Source organism: Callospermophilus lateralis, chromosome 5 (assembly GCF_048772815.1).
Source record: "Callospermophilus lateralis isolate mCalLat2 chromosome 5, mCalLat2.hap1, whole genome shotgun sequence".
NCBI classification, from domain to species: Eukaryota; Metazoa; Chordata; class Mammalia; order Rodentia; family Sciuridae; genus Callospermophilus; species Callospermophilus lateralis.
Genome location: NC_135309.1, coordinates 107,832,999 through 107,855,625, shown reverse-complemented (window position 1 = coordinate 107,855,625; position 22,627 = coordinate 107,832,999). Strand labels below are relative to the sequence as shown.

Here is a 22,627-nt window from a genome sequence, read left to right as displayed (position 1 = left end):
TGCAAGGTGACCCTCTCTTGACATCACCAAGACTAGTTGGCCGTCTTGCCCAAATTGGCTCCACACACAACATGCTTTCCTAACATCTTTTCCTCTAGTGAGCTTCCTTTGATTTTCATTGTCACTCAACTTGTCATTTGACAGTCAGCATGTCACTAGTGATGCTCTATGATGTCACCTAACTTCTTCCCTAGAACTGATGCCCCCTGCTGGGACTCCAATCTCTCATGAATATATTGGGTGTGAAGCTCATAAACTCAATCTGTAAACAGAATCACATTTCTCCACCTTCTATTCCCCAAAATGAAAATGAATATAAAAAGAGGTATTCCTTGAGTCATATTATAAATCACAACCATAATATACTATGCTTATATCAGTCCTATTCTTTTTTGGGGTACTGGGGATTGAACTCAGGAGCACTCAACCACTGAACCACATTCCCAGCCCTATTTTGTATTTTATTTAGAGACAGGGTGTCACTGAGTTGCTTAGCTCCTTGCTTTTGCTGAGGCTGGATTTGAATTTGCGATCCTCCTGCCTCAGCCCCCGGAGCCACTGGGATTACAGGTGTGCACCACTGCACCAGTTATGTCACTCCTATTCTTGAAATTAAGTGCTTCATATAGAAATTAAAAGTCACTCTATGTACAGACATGGTATCAAAACTTTAAAGCATTGCTACACCCTGTGTCTTTCTTTGGGATATTCCCTTTCCTTGAGTGGCTTTACCTTTGGAGCCAAGGAAAATATCTTCTTCTGACACCTAATGATTTTAAACTGCCTCTTGTAAAGTCTGCTATTTAGTACACATTTCAGATTCAGGGAATGAAGGATATGGAAGTTTTATTATGAACAAGGTGAGCTTATCTTAGCCAAAAGATTCTTTTCACCACCCATGACCTCCCAGGTGTTGACATGCTAGCTCTGCTCTAACTTAACAGATCCCTAGGGTTGGGGAAGTGCCTGTATTCAGTCAGCCACATGGCAGGGCTCATTCATGCCCAGGATGACCCCAGTCTGGGGTGGACCAATGGCCATTCACGTGCATCACACATCCATCAACCTTCAGCATGGCAGAAGAAAACATCAGCAGCCCAGGGTCACTGTGACTCAGTGATAACCTACAGATTTATTCACATCATTAACTCATTATCATTTCATCCATATGGTTTGGCCAGCTATCCAACACTATTCCAACAGGAGACATTATTTTATCTTATTCTACTGTATCTATGCATCTGTTTTTCAGCCTTTAACATACTCAGAGTCCTCAAGGGAAACCAGAAGGCAACCAGGTTGATTGGGATATACAAGTCCACTTTGGGGCCCAGGACAAGCACTGGGAAATCTTTAGTTGAACCTCTTTTCTCTCCCCTGCTCCCTTCCCACCCCACTCGCACCGCCGTGGAAGCTCCCTGAGAAGCAGTGATTATCTCAGAAGCAGTGATTTTCCCCTGGGCCTCTGGAGTTAAAACTGAGACACCGATGCCTTTGCGTAGTGAAAGGGGGAGGGGAGCAGGTGAGATCCCTGGAGATCTTATACAGAGAGGTGCTCACCTGAGAGGATTTGAACTTTCCCGGGGCCATCGTGATCTTTACCAGCCTGAAACATTTAACTTCCCACCTTGAATGTCAGGCTACCTGGCTGCACTGGCTGCCTGATTTCTGAAGGTCACAGCACAGAACACGCCAGTTGTCAGGTCCCAATAATTCAAATACTCATTCCCTTAGCATGATAGTCTAGCCTCTAGCGGGGGAGGGTGTATATTTCCTCGTAGGGTGGAGGTGAGAAGCGGGCACAGTCCCCTTCCAGCTGTGTGTCTTCTAGCTGGTCAGCGTCAGGGCTGCGTCTGGAATGTGACAGAAAACACAGATGTGTTACGGCCCAGGACCCTACTCACAGAACTAGTGCTGCCACCCTGAGCAGCAGACTACAGACTGTAGTCCCCACCCCTGGCTTATAGACCAGATGCAGCTGTAGATCCTGAGCGTGAGAGGTGGGAGAGGATCATCCCCAATACCCACCCCATACCTGTCATTTCCACCATCCACGAAAGAAGGACAGTCCTCGCCCTGCACAAACGCAGCATTGTCTTGAGGGTAGATGGTGTAGTACTGAGGGGGACTTGGCATGGTGGCCGTTGCGCCTCCAGAGGGTATGAGACAACAGGGGTTCACCACAGGCTGCAGGTAGGAGGTGTTCATCCCCATCGGCTCCTGAGAACTGTAAGGAGGAGGGATATACTGCACCACAGTGGCCCCGTGGAAGGTGATGGGTTGGTTGATGCCGGTGAAAACAAAGGATTGTCCTCCTGATGTCTGTTCCGAGTCCAGGACCCTTTCCTCACTTTCTTTGCACAACTGGCAAGAGAGCATTTTGAATTTGCACACAGCAATGAGGACGAACGTCACCCCGACTGACAGCAGGATGGGCCCAAGGAGCTGGGTCCATTCAAAATGGGAGACGCCTTGGTATTTGATCCAACCCATGACGGTGAACGTGATCCCCACTAGTCCCAGAAAGATGCCTGAGAAGAGTAAGGTGGCCCCCGCCTTGTCGTCGTCGGACACCTGGATGTCAGCGGTACTGGGTGTGTAAGGAGTGACCGAAAACACATTGAGAGGGAAGTCCTCCAAGCGGCTGCTGCCCTGCTCCATGGTCCCCAACGCAAGTCCCCGCTTCTCAGAGGGAAAGGGATTGTGAGAGCTGAGGAATCGCAGGTTCAGATTAGTTATAGAAGAACTTTGGGCTTCTGTGGTTAACAGAGTAGAACACGCTGAGGGCTGAACTTTGTTTAGAAGAATAAAGGTCTGAGAAATGAAGCCTGAAATTTTGTCATAAATCACCAGCAAGTGGAGGTCTGTGTTTTGCAAGCCAATGACGAGCTCTCTCTCGGGTTCACATTCATTCATTCACTCATTCAGAAGACACTTCTCAGGCTGCCCTTAGGCCTGGAGGTGCTCTTCTAGAACCGTGCAAGTTATTGCTCTAAGCCCTGTTTTTGACCTCCCAAAGCCGTGTTTGTAGAAATGGCAAAGCTGCGTCCAGGGGACCCTTGATGTATCCACCACATGTTCTGGGAGCCTAACCTAACTTTGCTACTGAATCTGCTCATTACAAATAGGTAGACACTATTTCTTGGCTGTATGTGTATTCCCAGCCACTTTAGAAATCTCTAGTCATGATGTATTTGTCATAATCCATTTTCTGTTGCTATAATAGAATACAATGTGCTGGGTGATTTATAAAGAACAGGAGTTTATTTCTCACAGTTGCAGAGGCTGGCAAGTCCAATACTAAGGTGCTAGTATCTGATGAGGGTCTTCTCACTTCCTCACATGACAGAAGGCATCTTGTGGTAAGAGCTCAAGAATGTATCAGCTCAGTTCTCTCTTCCTCTTGTTTTATTTATATTTATTGATTGATTTATTGAGTGCCATGCTGGGGATGGACCCAGGGCCTGGTGCATGTTAGGCAGGTGCCTTAGCACTGAACCATATCCCCAGCCCTCTCACTTCCTCTTCTTATAAAGCCATTACGGGGACCCCCCTCTGATGATCTCATCTATTCCCAATTATTTCCCCAAAGGTTCCACCTCCAAATGTCATCCAAATGTCAAATGAATTTGGGGATTAAATTTCTAACAATAATGTGGGTGGGAGGGGACTCATTCAAATCATAGCAATACTTAAACTTCATTAACAGAGTTACAAAACTCTGAGGTCCTATTCTTTCCTGGCTGGACCCATGTGCCTATTTTCCCCCATTTTTTAATATTATTTATTTATTTATTTATTTATTTATATGTGGTGCTGAGGATCAAACCCAGTGCCTTGCACATGCTAGGCGAGTGCTCTACCGCTGAGCCACAACCACAACCCCAGCCCCACCCCCATGTGCCTTTTGCTTTGCATGTTTGGGAAGTAACTCCAGCTGGGGGAGAGGGAAAGCTTTCTATATGCCATATCACTGGTAGAGGCTGCATGAGCATCAGAGGTAAAAGTGACAGAGTGTAGCGGGGACACATGCTTAGGGTCTTCCCTCCAGGTGGCTCTCCAGTTTCTGGTCTCCAAGGTGAGACAAACAGCTGCCTCTTTGAGCCTTCTATGTTTTGTTCCCAAACCCAAGCTGATTTAGAGAAGGCAGCATGCTCTTCAGGGACATTGCCTGTCATTCATGACTGCAAAGCTTCCAAATGACCTGTGAACTTCGTCCTCCACAGAATTGTGACTGTGGCCTTCTTTCTTTCCTGGACTGATTTTGTCCAAGAAGATGTTTCTCTTCGGTGGTTAAATATGACATCGGCTTCCTCTCATAGAATGAGAGAGCTGTGTCCTTGCCCAAGGCAGGGCTTCCTCAACTTCCTTTGATAATAAAAATCATCTTTTTTTTTTTTTAAATTGGCACTGGATATTGACGCCAGGAGTATTCTACATCTGAGCTTCATCCCCAGCCCTTTTTCTCTTTCTTTTTATTTTTAAATATTATTTTGAGACAGGGGCTTACTTGCTAAATTTCCCAGGATGACTCAAACTTGCAATCCTCCTGCCTCAGCCTTTTGAGTAGCCGAGATTATGGGCATGCGCCACAGTACCCAGCTCTGGGGCCACTTTGTTAAAAGGCAGAGTCTGAACTCCTGACAAAACCAAAATATCCAACAGAACCAAAGTATTCAAGGAAGATGGTCAGTAAGTGACCCATATGACTATTATCATCAGGGAATCTTGGGAAACCCTACCCCAAGTTAATCCCCAATACTGCTAGGTGACCAGGGACTGTTTTCCCTACCATAATGCCTCTCTTTGCTACAGGATAAGGCTTGTAATCTCTAGTTTTACTGCCAAATAGATGGAAAAGCAAGCAGGTGACCCCTCATCTGTATCCCAGTATTCCCTCAAGCAGCCAGGCTTGAGTGGGCTTGACAGGAATGGGCTGCCCCTTCCCACCCAGCTGCATAGGAGAGCAAGGCAAGCCAACTTTTCTCCTTAATCAAAAAGATTCTGGCCAGCTGAACTGATCTGATATTCTTTCCAGGCTTTTAACTCCCAAGTTAATATATATATATATATATATATATATATATATATATATATATATATATATATATATATATATATATATAATTAATTACATGTTTAATTTGTAATGTAATGGCAAATGTCCTTGATGTTTATAAAAAAAGAGCTATGGTCATGACTTCACACTATGAAAATATCTGCATTCATTATTATCTGATCAAGGACTGGGCCTATTTTGCAGAAAACGACATGGTCCTGGAAAGCTGTCCCATTGGAGACAGGCTCCTCTCCATCTCCAGCTGCAGCAGTTGTGGAACCAAGGGATTAGAGACAAAGTGACATTCCTGAAGATGCAGTTACAATGACAAACGAAAACTAGTCAGCTAAAAATAAGTACTCAGAAGAAACATCTAAGGCTGATGAATGGTCATCTAGCAAATTAGTCATTCTGCAAGTTGACCTAGATCCATTTTACATAAATAAATAAAAAAACCTATAAAGTGGTTACATCATTGATGTTTGTATAAACATACTATTCACTTTGCTTTTTGTTTTTCAGTCTGTGCTTTTAGCAAAATATTAAAAATTAATCTCAGTCTCTCTTTAATTATTCAATTTGGCTTTTTAGCACATTAAAATGTACCTTTTGATAACAACATCCTTTTGGGTTTGGCTGCCTCTTTTTTGGTGGGAAAGATACTAGGGATTGAACCTGGGAGCTACATCTCTTGCCCTTTCTCAATTTTTTTTTTTTTTTTTTTTTTAAGACAGGATCTTGCTAAATTGCCCAGGCTGACCTTGAACTTGCAAACCTCCTGCCTCAGCCTCCTGAGTAGCTATGGTTACAGGTGTGTGACACCATGCTCAGTTCAGAGAGTATTTTATTTGCTGGACTGATAGATTGATCATAAGGATGGACCTCGCTTTTTATTAATACTTCAGACATTTATTTCAGGCTTCAGTTTGAACATATCATAAAAATTGAATTGTATTCAACTTTGTTATTCTTTAATTCTTTTTTTTACTTCCCAAATCTATTCATTTCAGTTTTTAATAATTTGACAAGAATGATTTATGCAATTAATGCAGTTATAGCTGGGAATTTCTCAAAAGCCATCGAAATATCAACTAGCTATCATGAGTGTAGCTTTCCCACAATAATAAAAACATCTAATTTGAATAAGAATTCAGCATAAACAATTTCTTAAACTTTGGTAACATGCTGTTTTGGCAAGTATGTGGGAAAGTAGGTACCCCTAAATCTGCTTGGAGAGAATATAACTTGGTATAATGTCTTTTGTTGGGGAGGGGCAATGTGACAATTTCTACTACAATTTAAAATGCACATAGAATTATATTAAAGAAGATACAAATATTTTCTTCTGGGAATGTAACCAATAGATTGATACATACATACATAGGATAGACACTTGCACAAGAGTATTTTAGCTAATAGACAATGAATCAAGGTGGTAACAAAATACAGGATGGTAAAAGGGAACCCTAAATGTCCATCAATAGTGAACTGGTTAAATATATTATAGTGATGAGTGATGGGGTACTCTTTTAGTCAGGGTTCTCCAGAGGAACATAACCAATAGACTAGATATAATCATAGGAGTGGACTTACATTGGCTTACATGAATGGTAGATTCTGGGTAGTTCTACAACGGCCATCTGCAAGATGGAGAGTCAGGGAAACCAGGAGCTGCTCAGTCAGATGTTGGACACCTCAGAACAAGAGGGGCCAATGATGCAGACCCAGTCTGAAGCTGAAGGTCTAGAAGCTTCTGGGAGAGTCACTGATGCAAGGCCACATTCAAAGGCTGAAGAATCTAGAGTCTGATGTCCACAGATGATAACCACTCAAGGAGGGTCCAGAGTGGGCCCACAGGAGGTTCCTCTTCTGCTTTTTTATTCTACCTGGACCCCAAGCCTACTGGATAATACTGTTCACATTCAAGGCAGGTCTTCCCCCATCAGTTTGCTGGCCCACATGCCAATCTTCTCTACAAACACCCTCAAAGACACACCTAGAAGTATGCTTGACCAGTTTTCTAGGCATCCATCAATCCAGACAAGTTGATAATCAGAATTAACCATCACAGGTACTCTGCTACTATTTCAAAGCAATTCAGGTCTACATAAACAAACTCTTAAAATATGTTATTGACTGAAAAGAAAAGAAAAGAAAAGAAAGCAAAGGGAGTGGTGTGTTGCTATGTTGCCACTTGCTCAAGGAAAGAGACACACTCTCATTGAATGCATTTGCTGAAAATATGATTGAAGGCATACACAAAAATATTGGGAAAGAGAACTGGTAAGGTGTTCCAGGTATCTATTACCATATGAAAAGCCATACAAAACTTTGGATCTTAAACCAGAGTTCCATGGTGAGCTGCATTTTCTAGCAGTCAGCTAGGGCTACTATCTATCATCTGCCAACTCCACAGAGTCGAATGTCCAAGATGGTTCACTCATTTGACTGATGCATGCCTGAAGCTCAGCCGGGCTTATCAAACAGATTCTCCACCGCATCTTTCTTTGTGGATTCTCCCAGCATGAAAACTGGGTTTCAAGAGCAGTGTTCCAGAACTCCCAGGGGACACGTGCAAGATGTCTAGCTTTGGAAGTCCCAGGAAAATCACTTCCATTTCATTCTATTGCTCAAACAAATGACTAAGTCGACTCAGAGAATGTCAAGGTCACACTGCAGACAAACATGTGGGACAGGAGATATTATTGCCTGTCTCCTTACAAAATATAATTTTCAGGAGATAATTATTTTTCATTATTCAGCCTGTTATATTGCTTGGATATTTTTTGTCCATGTGGACATTCAAGGACATCCCAAGATTTCAAATCAATTATATATATATATATATATATATATATATATATATATATATATATACTCACTTGAGTTTGGTTAATAGCCTTGTCCATCTTCACTGGCAATTTCTTAATGGGTCTGGTTTCTAGGGGGTAACACTGTCACGATCATTAATAATTCCAGGCTCTGAATTTTCTTGAGTTTTCTGTGTATTTTTACTGCTTTTCAGACTTACACTTCAGGATTCCTGTATTTAACCACCAGTCTACACTTCCGGTTAAAAGTTATAATGTTGAAATGAAATGATGATAGTTCAAAGAGGTGAATGAGAATGACAGTTAAGCCACAGAAAGAGAGTTTTCAGAGGTTATCAGAGAACCAGGTGGGAGTGAAACCTAATGTGCTTATGTATTTCTGAACAAACAAAACATTTGATTGGACATCTTGTGGGAGGAAGTACATTGTTTTTTTTTGGAAGGGGTGTGTGTGAGTGTGTGTGTGTGTGTGTGAGTGTGTGTGTGTGTGTGTGTGTGTGTGTGTTTGAATGCCTTTTTAAAAAGTTTTATAAAGTGGCAAATTTATGTTTCAAAAATCTAGTTGCTCCAGCCATGACCCTTGTAGTACCATCTGTTTTCATAGCCACAGGGACAACACTTCCTTTGATCTGACTCCAGATGTAATACCATCACCACGCTCTCTGATAACAAAAAAGCACCAAATATTTCAACCACGTGTACTGCATAAAATGTAAAATAAGATAAACCCATGGGCTTGGATGACATAGAAAACGGGAATCTGCTCATTTTGCAGGCAAATATGTCTCAATGCCCTTCAAGATTTCCAATATTCAAAAAGAATGTCTTCCCAAATATTTCGTAAAAATGTTACTGTGTAGCTTCTGCTACACACAGTACAAGGTGGGAGGTGGAAGGGTAATAGATGGAGGTTGGGGAGAGAAGCAGCAGCAAGGGCCAGAGACTTTGCTTTGCACAGTAGGGTCCTGCCTGTGGCCACCAACACCCTGAAGTTGGGAGACAAAATCAGGAAAGGTCTACATGGCACATTCCTGTTTAAAATTATAATGTTGAAATGATAGCAGTTCAAAGAGACAAACGAGAATGACAGTGAAACCACAAAAAGAGAATTTTGAGAAGTTATTGGAGAACCGTGGTGGGAGTGCAACCTAATATGGTGATGTATTTCTGAACAAACATTTGATTAGACATCTTGTGGGAAGAAGTGAATTTCTCAGGGTCTTGAGAAAGCCAGTCTAAAGGTGCAGCTCTGCCTCTGGGTTGTTGTGAGGGCACACAGGATCTGAAGACATGGCTCATGATCCTGCTCAGAAACCCAGGAGCTAAACCTGTTCTGGTGTCCTGCATAAGGCAGATGCTCCCTCCATGACATTCCTGGTCACTAGGGTTAATGCAGTGTAAGAAGGCAGATGTCACGGAAAAGGGTGACCAGGGCCAGAAAACCATGCCCTGCCCTATTCTGTGTCTTCAGAGGGCCAAGGATGAAGACCTGCAGGGAACATGACCTGGCTACTCGGCTCCACCCTTCCAGGACTTTCAGCAAGAGGATCAATGCACAGTTAAGGACCCAGGATGACAGAGACGTGGAGCCTCAGCCTTCATAACTGAGTGTCCACCTACATGAATATCAGGTGTCAGCAACTCATTTTGAAGGCAACATTTTGGGGAAAACCTCAATAGTAGGCATTATGTACTAACTTTTTCATTTACTTAAATTGTGTCCGAGTGCAGCAACGGATGGTTATTTCTACTTTCTACAATAAAAAGATCGGGTGGTTGAATCTTGGCTATACTATTGTAGTTATACTACCATCATGTTAAAAATCAAGAATTCCCTTCAATTTTTAGATTTTACCTTGTTTCCAGGATAACACAAACATTTGGGGTGGGGATTGTTGCTGGATGGATTCTGGACATTTATACCTTCCTCTGACTTCAGTCTCTCCGTATCCTGGTGAGGCACAAGGCCTCCGCATTATAGATGATTAATCTCAAAAACAGGGAAGTGGGGCATTTGGCTTAGCAGCCTCGCAGGAGGACAATCTGTTTTCCTAACCTGTTTTTAAACTGCTCGTCCATGAAGGGCATGTGCTAATTGACATGAGATCTGCCTGTATTCAGGAGCCAGCCAGGCTGGTGTGGATCAGCCAGGCAGGCAACTCTCAGGTGTGTGACAATCTTTAGATTTTTTCTTCCCCCCTACTGAACTGAACATCATCTCGAAGGGACTGGAATACAAGTCAGAGCCACTCTGTTTCCAGCAAATGATAAGGTGAGCCTCCCAGGGGGCTAGCTCCTGGTCTTAGATCTTCTAGAGCGGGTAGGTCTGCATTGGGCCGTAGCTCCCTTCTGAACTTGGGACTTTGTGAATTTGCGTGTTAGTTTTCTACTGCAGTACGGTCACCAACATAGAGGCTTAAAACTACATTCATTTAGGAGCTCACGGTTTAAGAGATCAGACCTGGCTCTATATTCTGGAGGCTCAGGGAAGAATCTATTTCTGAACCCTTTCAGGCTCTCGGCAGAATTTGGCAACTATTGGGCTGAGGTTCTGATTTCTTCCTGAAGGAAGGTCACTTTCACCTCTCAGACCAGCAGCAGCCCCTCCACACTGTCCCTGGCTCTTGAGCTTCAAGCTTCTCAGACTTCCTCTTTCTGCCTTGTTCTCTGCCTTAACAGCCATAGGAAGTTCTCTGGTTTTAAGGACCTACATGATTAAATGACACCACAATCCCTTGTTGAATCCCTTTTTAGGTCAACTGTGCTGCATAACATAGCACAATCTTTTTTTTTTTTTCAACCATACATCTTTATTGCCTTATTTTAACATTTCTCCAATTAAAAGGGTTACATCAGAAGGCATTATTCCTGAGAAATGAACTTTCATTTTATTTTGGCACAGGAAATCAAACCCAGAGCACATGTATGCTAACCAAATAGTCTACAATTTTGATCAATACCCCCAGCCCCAAGAAACGAACTTGAAATTGTCTTAAATTCTCAACTTTGCTGTACACCTATTACCATGTGGACCCAACATGCCTGTTCAGGAGCAAAAATTCAACACCATCTAAGTTATAGACATCTTTATTTTAAAATCTCATCTGCCAATTTAGCGTTTTCCACCAACTCAGGGAGCAGAAACCTTCACAGGTTTCACAATCTTTTGCTTAGGTGCTGCCTTTGTGGGGGCCTTAGCAGCAGCCATTGCCATCTTTTTAGATGCCTGCTTAGCCTTTTTTGCTTCCTTGGCAGCCCTAATAGCTTGCTCTTGTTGAGCCTTTCTAACTTCTGGTTTCTGATTCCTCTTGGCCATGATATCAGCAAGGGATGCACCAGTGATGGCCCTCTGAAATTTCATTGCACGCCGGGTTCTCTTCTTTTGAATTTCTTCCGACTGGCCCTTTTTGTGCTTTCTTCTGTAGAGGACAGTCCAGTTTATCTGCCGAGGATTCCTCTTGGATAGGAAAGCCGACTCGCATTTTGCATTAAGAAATTGTAAAACCTTTCCGACGGTCCTGGCGTAGCGCCTCCTGTGTCTGGGGTATATCTTGTACCCACTAAAACTGCTCAGCTCGACCTTCATGGACTGCTGGGATAAAGGCAACACAATCTTGGGGACAATATCAGCACACCTTTCCAGGTTTCAAGATATAAGGGGTGTGGAATCTTTTCATGGAAGAGGGCATTTTTAGAAATCTGTCTACCACATTCTGACTCTGTTGCTGGGAATCAAAAAGGAGTTATTAGGGCTGGGGCTGTAGCTCAGTGGTAGAGGGCCTGCCTCACACATGTGAGGTACTGGGTTTGATCCTCAACACCACATAGAAATAAATAAATAGATATTGAGTCCGTCTAAAACTAAAAAATATATATATTTGAAAAAAATGAGTTATTAAAGAATAAGTGACTGTTAAGAGTGATCCCTGGGCACGTTTGCCTAGTGTTATGGTTTGGATGTGAGGCGTCCCCCAAAAGTTCAAATGTGAGACAGCGCAAGAAGGTTCAGAGAGAAATGATTGGGTTGTAAGAGTTTTAACCCAATCAGTGAATTAATCCCTGATGGGATTAACTGAAGTGGTAGGGTGTGGCTGGAGGAGGGGGGAATTGGGGCCATGGCTATGGGGTATATAATTTGTATCTGGAGAGTGAAGTCTCTCTCTCTCTTCTCTGCTTTCTGATCACCGTGATGTGAGCTGCTTCCCTCTGCCACCCTCTCCCTCCATGATGTTCAGCCTCAACCCTGAGGAATGGAGCCAGCCTTCTAATGGACTAAGACCTCTAAAACCATGAGCCCTCAAATAAACTCTTTCTCCTCTATAGTTGTGCTGGTCAGGTCCTTTAGTCAACAGCAGTGAAAAAGCTGACGAAAACACCCAGGCTTCATCAACATTGCTGAGAACGTTTAAGTGACAACTGCAGTGAGTCTTATGGACACCATCATGTCCAGTGCATTCTAAAGCAGCAGGCAGCAGGTCTCTGCTGATTTGGCTGCAGTTTCAGTTTGTCTCCCAAAGGTTCATGTCCTGGAATCCTTTTCCTGATGTGATAATGTGGGGTTTTGTTTATTTGTTTTTAATATTTTTTTCTATTTGTTGATGGACATTTATTTATTTATTTTTATGTGGTGCGGAGGATCAAACCCAGTACCTCACACATGCCAGGCAAGTGTGCTACCACTGAGCTACAAACCCAGCCCCAATTGATGATGTTGAGAAGTGGTGGAGCCTGTAAGAGGTGGGGCCTAACAGGAGGTGGGTAGGTCATTGGGGGCATCCCTGAGAAGGGCTTAACATTGGTCTGTAGGAATATGTTACTTCTTGCAAGAGCAAACTAGTATCAAAAGAGCAAATCTGGCCTCTGAAGCTCTCTGGTTTCCTGTCTCATTGTGTGGTCTCTTTAGTACATGTTCCCACCACTGTGATACCAGGCATCATGAGGTCTTTACCAGTGACCAAACAAATAGTGCTACCTGATCTTGGAATATCAGCCTCCAAAACTGTGAGCTAACTAAACCTCTTTTCTTTATTCAAGTACCTTACCTCAAGTATTTTATTATAATAACAGAAAACAGACTGAGTTTCCAAGTGGGGGGGGGGGTCCCAGAACTAGCAGCATCAACACCCTCTGGGAACTTTTTAGAAAGACACATCTCAGACCCCACTCAGATATACTGAATTAAAAGTTCTACTAGCAAGGCCCAGAGATCTATGTTTGGGCCAGTTCTCAGGTAATTGATGCTTGCTCAAATTTGAGAACTATTTCTCTAAGGTAAGTTATGCTTTTTTGGTGTGTGTGGGGAAATTGAAAGAAGGGAAAACGTCAATAATTTGAAAATGACTTTTATTTCTAATAACCTATGATTCTGTGAATATTATAAAAAGTGATTACACTGTCTAAACCAAAGGATGCATCGTAGGTACATCATCACATATGTGGGGGGGGGGGGCGCGTGCACACGCACCCAATCTTATACCCATATAGTGGTTAAACACACAGACTCAAACTCTAGAGCCTTCTGCGATTACATCCGAATCCCACCAACTACTAGCAGTGGGACCGGGCCAGTTGCTTAGTTTCTCTGAGTCTCAGATTCCCCATTTATGAATATAGCATTACTCCATAAGGTTATGAGGATCATGTAAGATGGCAGAGAGAACATTTAGCTTCAGTGATTATCAGTTGCATGTAATTATTTTACCTTGCTAAGTTTTTTAAAACTTTCTCCAGAGGACACAGGTGCACGGAGGGCTGGAGCACCTGGGTCCTGGTCAGGAGGCCCTGAAGGCTGTCCAGTGAAGCACTAGCTGGGGACTGAAGATTAGCTGCTCCTGGACCTGCAAGCAAAGGTGAGCCTTCTCTGATTCTGAGTGCAGCTGAAGTCCTGACCCTACAGAGAAAGGCATTCCTGGTTGTAGTGGGTGCATGACCCCAGAGCCGCGTTCATCTCCTCCTCTGGGAAGTTCATAGAACTAGGTAGAACCATCCAATCTGGATGCTGAGTTAGCCAGGATGTGGAGAGTGGGACTGGAAACACCTGGGGGCCGTTGCTGTGTGTTTTTATTTGTTATTTTGGGGTTTTATATATTCTTGTTGCTTTTATTTGTCTTGCATCTGCAAAGAAACAAAACTAGTTTGGCCTACAATAGAGTCAAGATGTGCTTTTATAAAGTTTGGGTGAGGAAGATGTCACTTCGGGGGACATCAGTCCTGCTACCTGCTGCCTTGACTTCATAGGCCTTACCCCTCAAGCTGCAAGAGATCTTGCCAGGGCTTGCTGAGAGGCCCAAATGGAGCTTAAGATGCTGTTGAGCCAGAAACATGGGAGGAGAAAGGCAGGGCCTCTTCCCCCAAGGACAGCTCTGCTCTCCTCAGCCTTCTGCGTCTGTGGTACTGATGTGAGAGGCACAGCAGAGGCCACCCAGCGTGAATCACTGCTGCCTGAAATGGAATCCACTCTCCCAGGCGCTGGCAGGCAGTGACAGAGGGACTGATCCCCACGGCTGTTCCCCACCCGCAGCCCTGTTCCCAGGCTCCACATGGCTCCTTAAGCCCCAATGCCACCAAGAGAGCTGCTCAGCCTTGCTAGACACTGCTCAGCTGACAACCACAGGACTCTCTGGGCGGATGCTGGCGGGTCTTCCCTGCTCTAAGCCACCTATCCTGGTGGCCCAGGGGAGAGGAGCAAAGCCTTGCAGACATACGCACGATTTGAGGTCGGTCTCTGGCTGCGGTCTTAAGCAGCTGCCAGACGTTTCTGTGCCTGATGAAATATGAGTGTGAGCCAGGAACTCTCCTTCTGCCTCCCCTTGGAGAATGTCTACCAGCTTCACAGAGGGAAGCTCCCCGGCCCCCAGAGGAGCAGAGCGCATGGGACTGCAGATCTGGCAGGTTTTGGAAAGGCTTCCTAGCTCAGAGTCAGAGACCAAAGATGCGCTCACAACGGCTTTTGCCATCCAATATTGTATTCATTCCCCTTTGATGTCCTCAATCTATGAATCCATTTGATTCCCTGAATGCAGGCCCAAGTGACACAATTTTGGAGCCGTGGTTTCTTGTCTGCTTGGTAACTCCAGAAAGCCCACCAATAATTTGATTCAGATTAACAAGAACTCCAGAAAATAGTAAATTATTATCAATATGCAGTACTAAACAATGCTCATAAAATGTCACTGTGAAAGGAGCCTTAGAAATCAAGAGTCTGAAAAAGGAAAATAATAATAATAAAAAAATTTTTAAAAGTTTATACAATCACAAACAGTATATAGTACTTGATGATGAAAATAGCAACTATGTTACTGGTTTATGTATTTGCTATACTCTACCTTTTGTCTTTATTTTAGTGTGGGTCCCTTCTACTTTTAAAAAAATATTTACTATAAATAAGTATGTTGTATTTTGCTGGCAGTTAAAAAAAAAAAAAAAAGAGCCTGACCAGGTGCAATGGCACACACCTGTAATCCCAGCAACCTAGGAGACTGAGGCAGGAGGATCGCAAGTGTGAGGCCAGCCTGAGCAACTTAGTAAGGCCCTATCTCAAAAATAAATAAATAAATAAATAGCAAGCCTGGGGGTGTAGCACAGTGGTAGAGCACTTTCCTAGTATGTGGGAGGCCCTGGGTTCAATCCCCAGTACTAAAAGAAAAAAAAAAAATCAACATCCAACACCACACAGACATTTTTAAAATGGTTGTAGGTAAGTAATGTTAGAAACCAAATGAGGGTTACAGTCTAATAGGATATAGATAAACTAAGAATGTATACATAAAATAATACTCCTACCTACCTTATAAAACTACATACCTACTCTAGGAGAGATACCTTTCCTATTGATGCGATTACCTCTGGGGGAGAAGGGGGTCAGTGCTGGGAATGGAGAAGGAAAGAAGAGAGGGAAGAAGAAAAAAGAAAGGATGGGAAGGAAGAGGTCGAGGGAAGGGTTTAGCAATAATGAGAGCAAGACCGTGTCTTGAGGAGTCTGAGTAACTCTGCCCTCTGGACCTGAAGCTCTAGAACAAAAATTAAATAAAAGGAAGCAAACCCCAGTCTAACCCTTTCATTTTACAGATGGACACACAGAGGCTCAGAAAGTTGAGTGGTCTGGCTCTGGGGTTCTACTGCTGCTCAGAGGCAGAGGCCAGGCATCTTGACTCCTAGTTCACTGCTCTTTCTACTGAATCTAACTGCTGTGCATGTACGCATAATACCTCGATTCCTTCCTTCCTAATGGTAATTTGTCTAAGCATACTTTTAACTAAAGAGGTTGATCACATTGCTGGCCCAACTCATACCCTAGCCTCAGGGAAGATCCCCACCTCTGCTTAAGGCCAGGGGTCTTGCAGGACGCCAGGTCCCCCAGCTTGCCTCTTCTTGAGTGACTGGCTGGAGTTGACATTTGATGAGGGGCAGCCCTTCCTTACCCAGAGTGTGCCTGGGTATGAGGTGGTTCCCAGGATGCGAGACTTTCAGCTTAAAATCAGAAAAGTACTGCGTCAATGGGACATTGGTCACCCTCACAGGAAATGATTTAGAGCCTATATTGCTGGGTTCAAAAATAAAGCATGGACAATCAGGTTCTCATTTAGAAACAGGGAAACGAATGGAGAGAAGCTGTTGGCTGGAGTAGACATGCCATGGTGTGAAACGAAAGCAAGGATTGTTAGGAACTGCTGTGCTGGCCCCTAGCTAAACAAACCTAAAGAGAAGATACTCTGAGTAAGTAGTAAACACTGGTGGCCAAGAGAACAGCAGAGTCCCACCCCTAAGAGACTGACCATGCAGTTGATGAGATAAAATGCTCACGTCCATCTGTGAATGGCCTCAGATTCCTCTGTGGTCAATGCGTCACACCATTCAGGAGCCTATGAGCTCCAGAAACATGGAGTGGGAATATGTACAGATAACTCCTGGGTTTTCCAACTTAGAGCTTCTAAGTATGCTGGATTTTGGTGGTTTCTTTTTGATTTGGAAAATAAGATGCCTTGGTCTGGAGAGCACCAGCTTTATTCCAGAGAGAGGAGTCTGCTGGCGTGACCTTCTCCTTGGCAATGAAAGCAGAAGCAACAGCAACAGCAGACAGAAGCATCTGGAAAGACTGTCTGCGAGGATCTGAAATTGGCCATGGTGGTTTTTAAGAGAGAAGCTACTGAAAGCCAGTTTTCCTAAAATGTAGTCACACTGGTGAGCCTCATCTGGGCACAAGGAACAGAAGACCCGTGGGGGCAGTACCATAGAACATTGCCAAGGAGAGAGTCAGAGCAGAAGTCTCTTCTCTGGAATAAAGCTGGTTGCTCACCAGACCAAGGCATCTTATTTTTCAAATTAAAAAAAAAAAAAAGTGAGCATAATCCAGAACACGCAGGAATTTAAGTTGGGAAACCCAAGAGTTACCCTTGCTGATTCCCACTTCGAGTTTTCTAGAGCTCTTGAGGATCTCAGTTGGCCAAAGCTGGTGTAGCAGGTTGTTTTTTTCCAAAGGTAACTGTGACAACATGTGCCATTTCACTTTCTCCTCTTTCACTGTGACTTTGATACTTCCCTCACCAGAACCAGGGGTGGACGTCCCCTGCCCTTGAAACTGGTGGACTGTCTCTGAGTGTGGCGACTGTCACAGCTCAGGTATAAACCACAGTTTCCGCTCTGTGCACTGAACATTCACCGTGGAAGATTCTGGCCATCGTGTGAGCTGTCTGCCTGACCCTGGGTGGCCACAGCTGTTTTGTCACCACAAGGTCTGTGACCTTAACTGCCCAACTCTCAGTGTGTTCTTGTGCTTTCTCCTGTGTGTCTTTCTCTGCGGTGCCACTTCTTCCAGATCTTTCCATGACTCCATGGTCTCGGTTTCCTTATCACCCCAGACTATCCAACATCCACCTCTTCATGTCCCTCCCTCTGACTTTCTCCTTTAATTAAATATAATTAGAAGTCTGTCTAGATTACATCCATGCACATACAAAGAGGTTTATGTTTTCTGTTCTTATTTTTAAAGACAGGTAAGGAGAAAGTGTGGCACTGGAGTCCCTCTGGAGACCTCAGAACATCTCCACGGCTTTGTCTCTCCTCTCTCCTTCCCTGACATCTGAGTTTCTGTGCTGAGCCACCCTTAACAGGGGTGCCCCTCCTTCCTTGATCTCTAAGGATCCGGTCACCTCCTTCCCTTCCTCTCCTCTCAGCTCCAAGCATACTCAGGTCTCCAGACAAGCAAACCCTTCTCCCCGGCTCCCGTGCCTGGCGCCCCTTCCTCAACCATCTCAGCATTGTGCCAAAACTAACTGGCAAAATTGTTTGCACCTGTGCCTCCATTGTCTCCTTTCTGGGGCAATCCCTAAGTCCTCTCCCTCTATCTTCTAAGCCCTGAGAATTACTCTGACCCTGATCCCCCAGACTCACCAAGGGCCCAGATTTTGTGAACTTTTTCCAGCTCTTAACCTCAGGGCGTTTCTGTAACATCTCACACCGGCTGCCACATATTCTTCTGGAACTCGGCTCCTTCGCTGGCAAGGTGGGACCTCAACCTTGCTGCTTCTCTCTCTCCTCACCCCAGCCGACTCATCTTCCTCCTCTTCTACTTGCTGAAGGTATAGAGCCCAAGGAAGCCCTTGCCCACTTCTTACCCTTCCCTCCTAGGCCCCAGATGGCCAAGGCCCTGGGCAGCATCTCAGCAGCAGTGAGTCTGAGATCTCCAGGCAAATGTTTCCACGTGTGTGCATGTAGCCTTTTGTGAAACATCTGTGTGAACCTGGTTTTCACGATTTAGCAAACAGAGTCACATGGGCGTTATGTGTCCTGTGTCATTGTATGAAACTTTTAGCTTGGCTGGAATAATTCAGCCAGGGAGAGCCCCGGGTAGGCACAGAGAAGGGTTGAAGAATGCCAAGGGTAGGTGACTAAAGGACAGCACAGAGGAGGCCCCAGCCACTGTCCTGTTGTTCCCTGACCCAACACAGAGATGTTTCCTGCCCCAGTCAAGAAAGCCCGGAGGCCCATCTGCTCCACCCAGGGGGCCCATGGCAGCTAACTCAACTGCTAACGTTGCTAATGCCGTTTGTCCCTGGATTCTATTCAAAACCATACTTAGAAGAATTTGGAGGAAACTCTGACTCTAGCCATGTTTTCATAAATGCCATCTTCTAAGGAAATCTGTAGACTTCAGGGTTAGCTGGAGTGTCAACAGTTTCTCCTCCAATTTTCATAATTATCAGAAAGTTGTGGGAAAATGTTGAAAATCAGAAAAGTTGAAATTTCAATGAAAATCCATATACCACCTTCTTCAACAATGGTACTACCTCCCAGACTTGCTTCATCTTAGAGTCTTGGATGTGTTTTTATTGGCATTATTTCATTTTTTTTCATTTTTGTAGATGAACTTGAGATTTTATTCCTAAATATTCCAGTGTAGGTCTAAGAATAGGAAATTAGATGCTTCTTTTTAATCTTCATATCATTATCATAGCTAAGATTAACATTCTACAATATTATTTAATAACCAAGCCATAATCAGAATTGCCCATTCATCCTAAAAATATCTTTAATAGCTTTGTTTTCTCCAAGTCAGTAGATAACTGAGGATCACACATTGAGTTTCGCTATTATGTCTCTACTATTCTCTATTATTTAGTCTATTTTAAACTTTTTTTAAATAAGTAAAACTAATATTCAGTACAATACATTCATTTAAACTGTATGATTTAATGCATTTTAAAATGTATCTACTCTGACATTTACTCCTTTATCAAAATATAGAAAGTTCAGACATTTTCTCTTCAAAACCTATCACTGGCCCTGCCCCTTGTCAACCACTGTAAATAGTTTCGCCAGCTCAGAAACTTCATGAATGGAAGAATACCGTCTATGTTCTTTTGTGTCTCACTTCTTTCACTCAGTATATCTTTGAGATTCACCCAGGATGTTGTAAATGTGAATAGCTTGTCCTCTGTATTGCTGAGCAGTGAGCCATTGTATGAATATATTATGATTTGCTTATCCATCACCCCTGACAGATATTTGGATTATTTCCAGTTTTAGGCTATTATGATCAAAGTTGCTACGAAAATTCTTGTACAACTCTTTCTGTAGACATGTATTTTCAATTCTCTTGGGTAAAAATCTGTGAGTAGGATATCTGGATCATATAAATATATATTTAACTTTATAAGAAATGGCCAAACTGGGCTGGGGCTGTAGCTCAGTGGCAGAGATTTGCCTAGCACATGTGTGGCACTGGGTTTAATCCTCAGCACCATATAAAAATAAAATAAAGGCATTCTGTCCATCTACAACTACAAAAAATTTTTTTTAATTAAAAAAAAAAAAAGAAATGGCCAAACTGTTTCCAAAGTGGAAACACCAGCAACATATGAGGTTGTAGTTTCTTTTTTTTTTAATATTTATTTTTTAGTTGTAGTTGGACACAATATCTTTATTTATTTATTTTTATGTGGTGTTGGGGGTCGAATCTAGGGCCTCGCCCATGGTAGGTGAGCGCACTACCGCTGAGACACAACCCCAGCCCAAGGTTGTAGTTTCTATGTGTCCTCCTCACCCATGCTTTCTATGATCAATCCTTTACATTTTACTATTTTTGTGAATGGGCAGTAGCATCTTTATGTGGTTTTGATTTGCATGTCCCTGATAACTAGAGATGTTTTATGTATCTTTTCATGTGCTTACTGGCCATTTGGAGATATATATTCTTTTTGTGGTGTCTGTTCAAACATTTTGGCTTTTTAAAAAGCAGGTTGTCACCAGGCATGGTGGTGCACACTTGCAATCCCAATGGCTCAGGAGACTGGGGCAGGAGGAACGCGCATTCAAAGCCAGCCTCAGCAACTTAGCAAGACCCTGTCTCAAAAAAAAAAAAAAGGTGGAGGTGAGGATTGGGGATGTGGCTCTGGGTTCAATCTCTAGTACAAAAACAAAAACAAAAAACCAGCAAATTGTCTTCTTATTACTGAGATATTCATATGAGTACTTTGCCAGGTTTATGTGTTACAAATAATTTCCCCACTCAGTGACTTGATTTTTCATTTTCTTTTTTTTTTAAAAAAAAAAAAAAAACATTTATCTTTTAGTTTTTGGCGGACACGACATCTTTGTTTGTATGTGGCGCTGAGGATCGAACCCGGGCCACACGCATGCCAGGCGAGCGCGCTACCGCTTGAGCCACATCCCCAGCCCTTTCATTTTCTTAATATTGTCTTTTGAAGAGCAAAAAGATTTTGTTTCAAAGAAGCCAAACTTATCGATACTTTCACTTATGTTTGGTACTTTCTAAGAAATCTTCACCTATCTGAAGGTTATACAGATTTTCTTCTGTGTTTTATTCTAGAAGTTTTGTAGCTTGAAATTTGGCATTTGGGCATATAAACCATTTAGGGGTAATTTTTTTTTTTTTTACATGGAGATAGAAGCTGAGGTTTGTTTTGTTTTGTTTCAAACACACACCAACTTGTTCCAACATCATTTATTGAAAAGACCATTAAAAGACCTCATGGGTGTGTGTTTGTGTGTGGTGTGCTATAGATTGAACTCAGGGTCTTGGGTACACTAGGCAAGTGATTTAGCACTGAACTACATTCCCAGATGTTTTTAATTTTTAAAAAAAATTTTTGAGACAAGGTCCTTGCTAAGTTGCCCAGGCTGGCCTCCAACCTGTGATCCTCCTGCTTCAGCCTCCCAAGCAGCTGGGTTATAGGCATGCACCACCACATCTGGCTGAGAAATGTCTATACTTCAATCATATATATATATATATATAAAATTTATCCTAAAACATTAATCTTTGATATTCCAAATAGTATTTTTATTGACTTTATTTTCCAGTTGTTTGTATTAATATATAGAGACACTATTGAGTTTTGTATATCGACTGTATCCTGTCCTTGATCTCAAAATCCAAAATGCATTTGGAATCCAACGTTAAAGGCATTTGTACTGTCTTCCTTTAAGGACTGTTGAGTTTTGCTTTGGAAGACAGTTAACTTATTCGTGGATTTGTTCTCTGCTAAAGCAGATCTCGAGTTGCCTTTACTTGCATCTGGCTTAGTCCTAATTAGGAGATGCGGCCTCCTTGCTGTCAACTCCCTGAGTGTTCAGTGAGGTCTTTCCATCCTGATGGTCAAAATCCAGGGGTCTTCCAACTCTGTGGGCTCCAATGGCAGTTTAGTTGCTGTAGCCTCTCTTTCCCTGGAGGCTGTGCTTTGATGGACCTCCTGGTGTCTCACCCTCCACTTGCATGGCTTGTACACAGCCAGAGACTCCAGGGGAACCCCTTAGCCTGACACTCCCTCTATGTAGTTTCTCTGCCTTAGCCTCCCCAGGTGCCAACATCTGTGTCTCCAGCTCAGCGAGACCTCTGCACTTAGTTTGGGGCCCTTTCCCTGTGTTAGGATGTGCAGATGGCTCTGGCAGAAAGTCTGGGTAATTGTAAGGCTCACCTTGTTTCTTCTTTACCTCTTGGAGTACAGCCCTGTGCTGCCAAATATCTTGTGTCTGAAAACAGCTATTGGATTGATTTTATTCGGTTTTCTGGTTGCATGTGGCAGGATGACCACTCTGTTATTGATGGAAGCAGAAGGGTCATCAAGCATCTTTAATCCAGAATGGAGGTCAGCAAACTTTTTCTTAAAAGGTCAGGTAATAAATATCTTTGTTTTGCGGCCAACACTGTCCACTTACAGTTTCTCAATTGTGTCATCATAGCGCAAATACAGCCAGAGGTAACAGTAAGCTAGTGAGT

At 43.2% G+C, this 22,627-nt stretch overlaps 1 protein-coding gene and 1 pseudogene across 1 annotated transcript; both read right to left on the bottom strand.

The window, feature by feature from the left end:
• Positions 1 to 1,750: 1,750 nt before the first annotated feature.
• Tmem174 (transmembrane protein 174) lies at positions 1,751 to 2,661 on the bottom strand. Its single transcript, XM_076856078.1, has 2 exons — positions 2,036 to 2,661; positions 1,751 to 1,853 (listed from the first exon to the last, which is right to left on the bottom strand). Exons 1-2 carry the CDS (start codon positions 2,659 to 2,661, stop codon positions 1,751 to 1,753), a joined length of 729 nt encoding a protein of 242 aa, XP_076712193.1.
• Positions 2,662 to 10,877: 8,216 nt separating this feature from the next.
• On the bottom strand, positions 10,878 to 11,476 carry LOC143399367 (large ribosomal subunit protein eL24 pseudogene; annotated as a pseudogene).
• Positions 11,477 to 22,627: the final 11,151 nt, after the last annotated feature.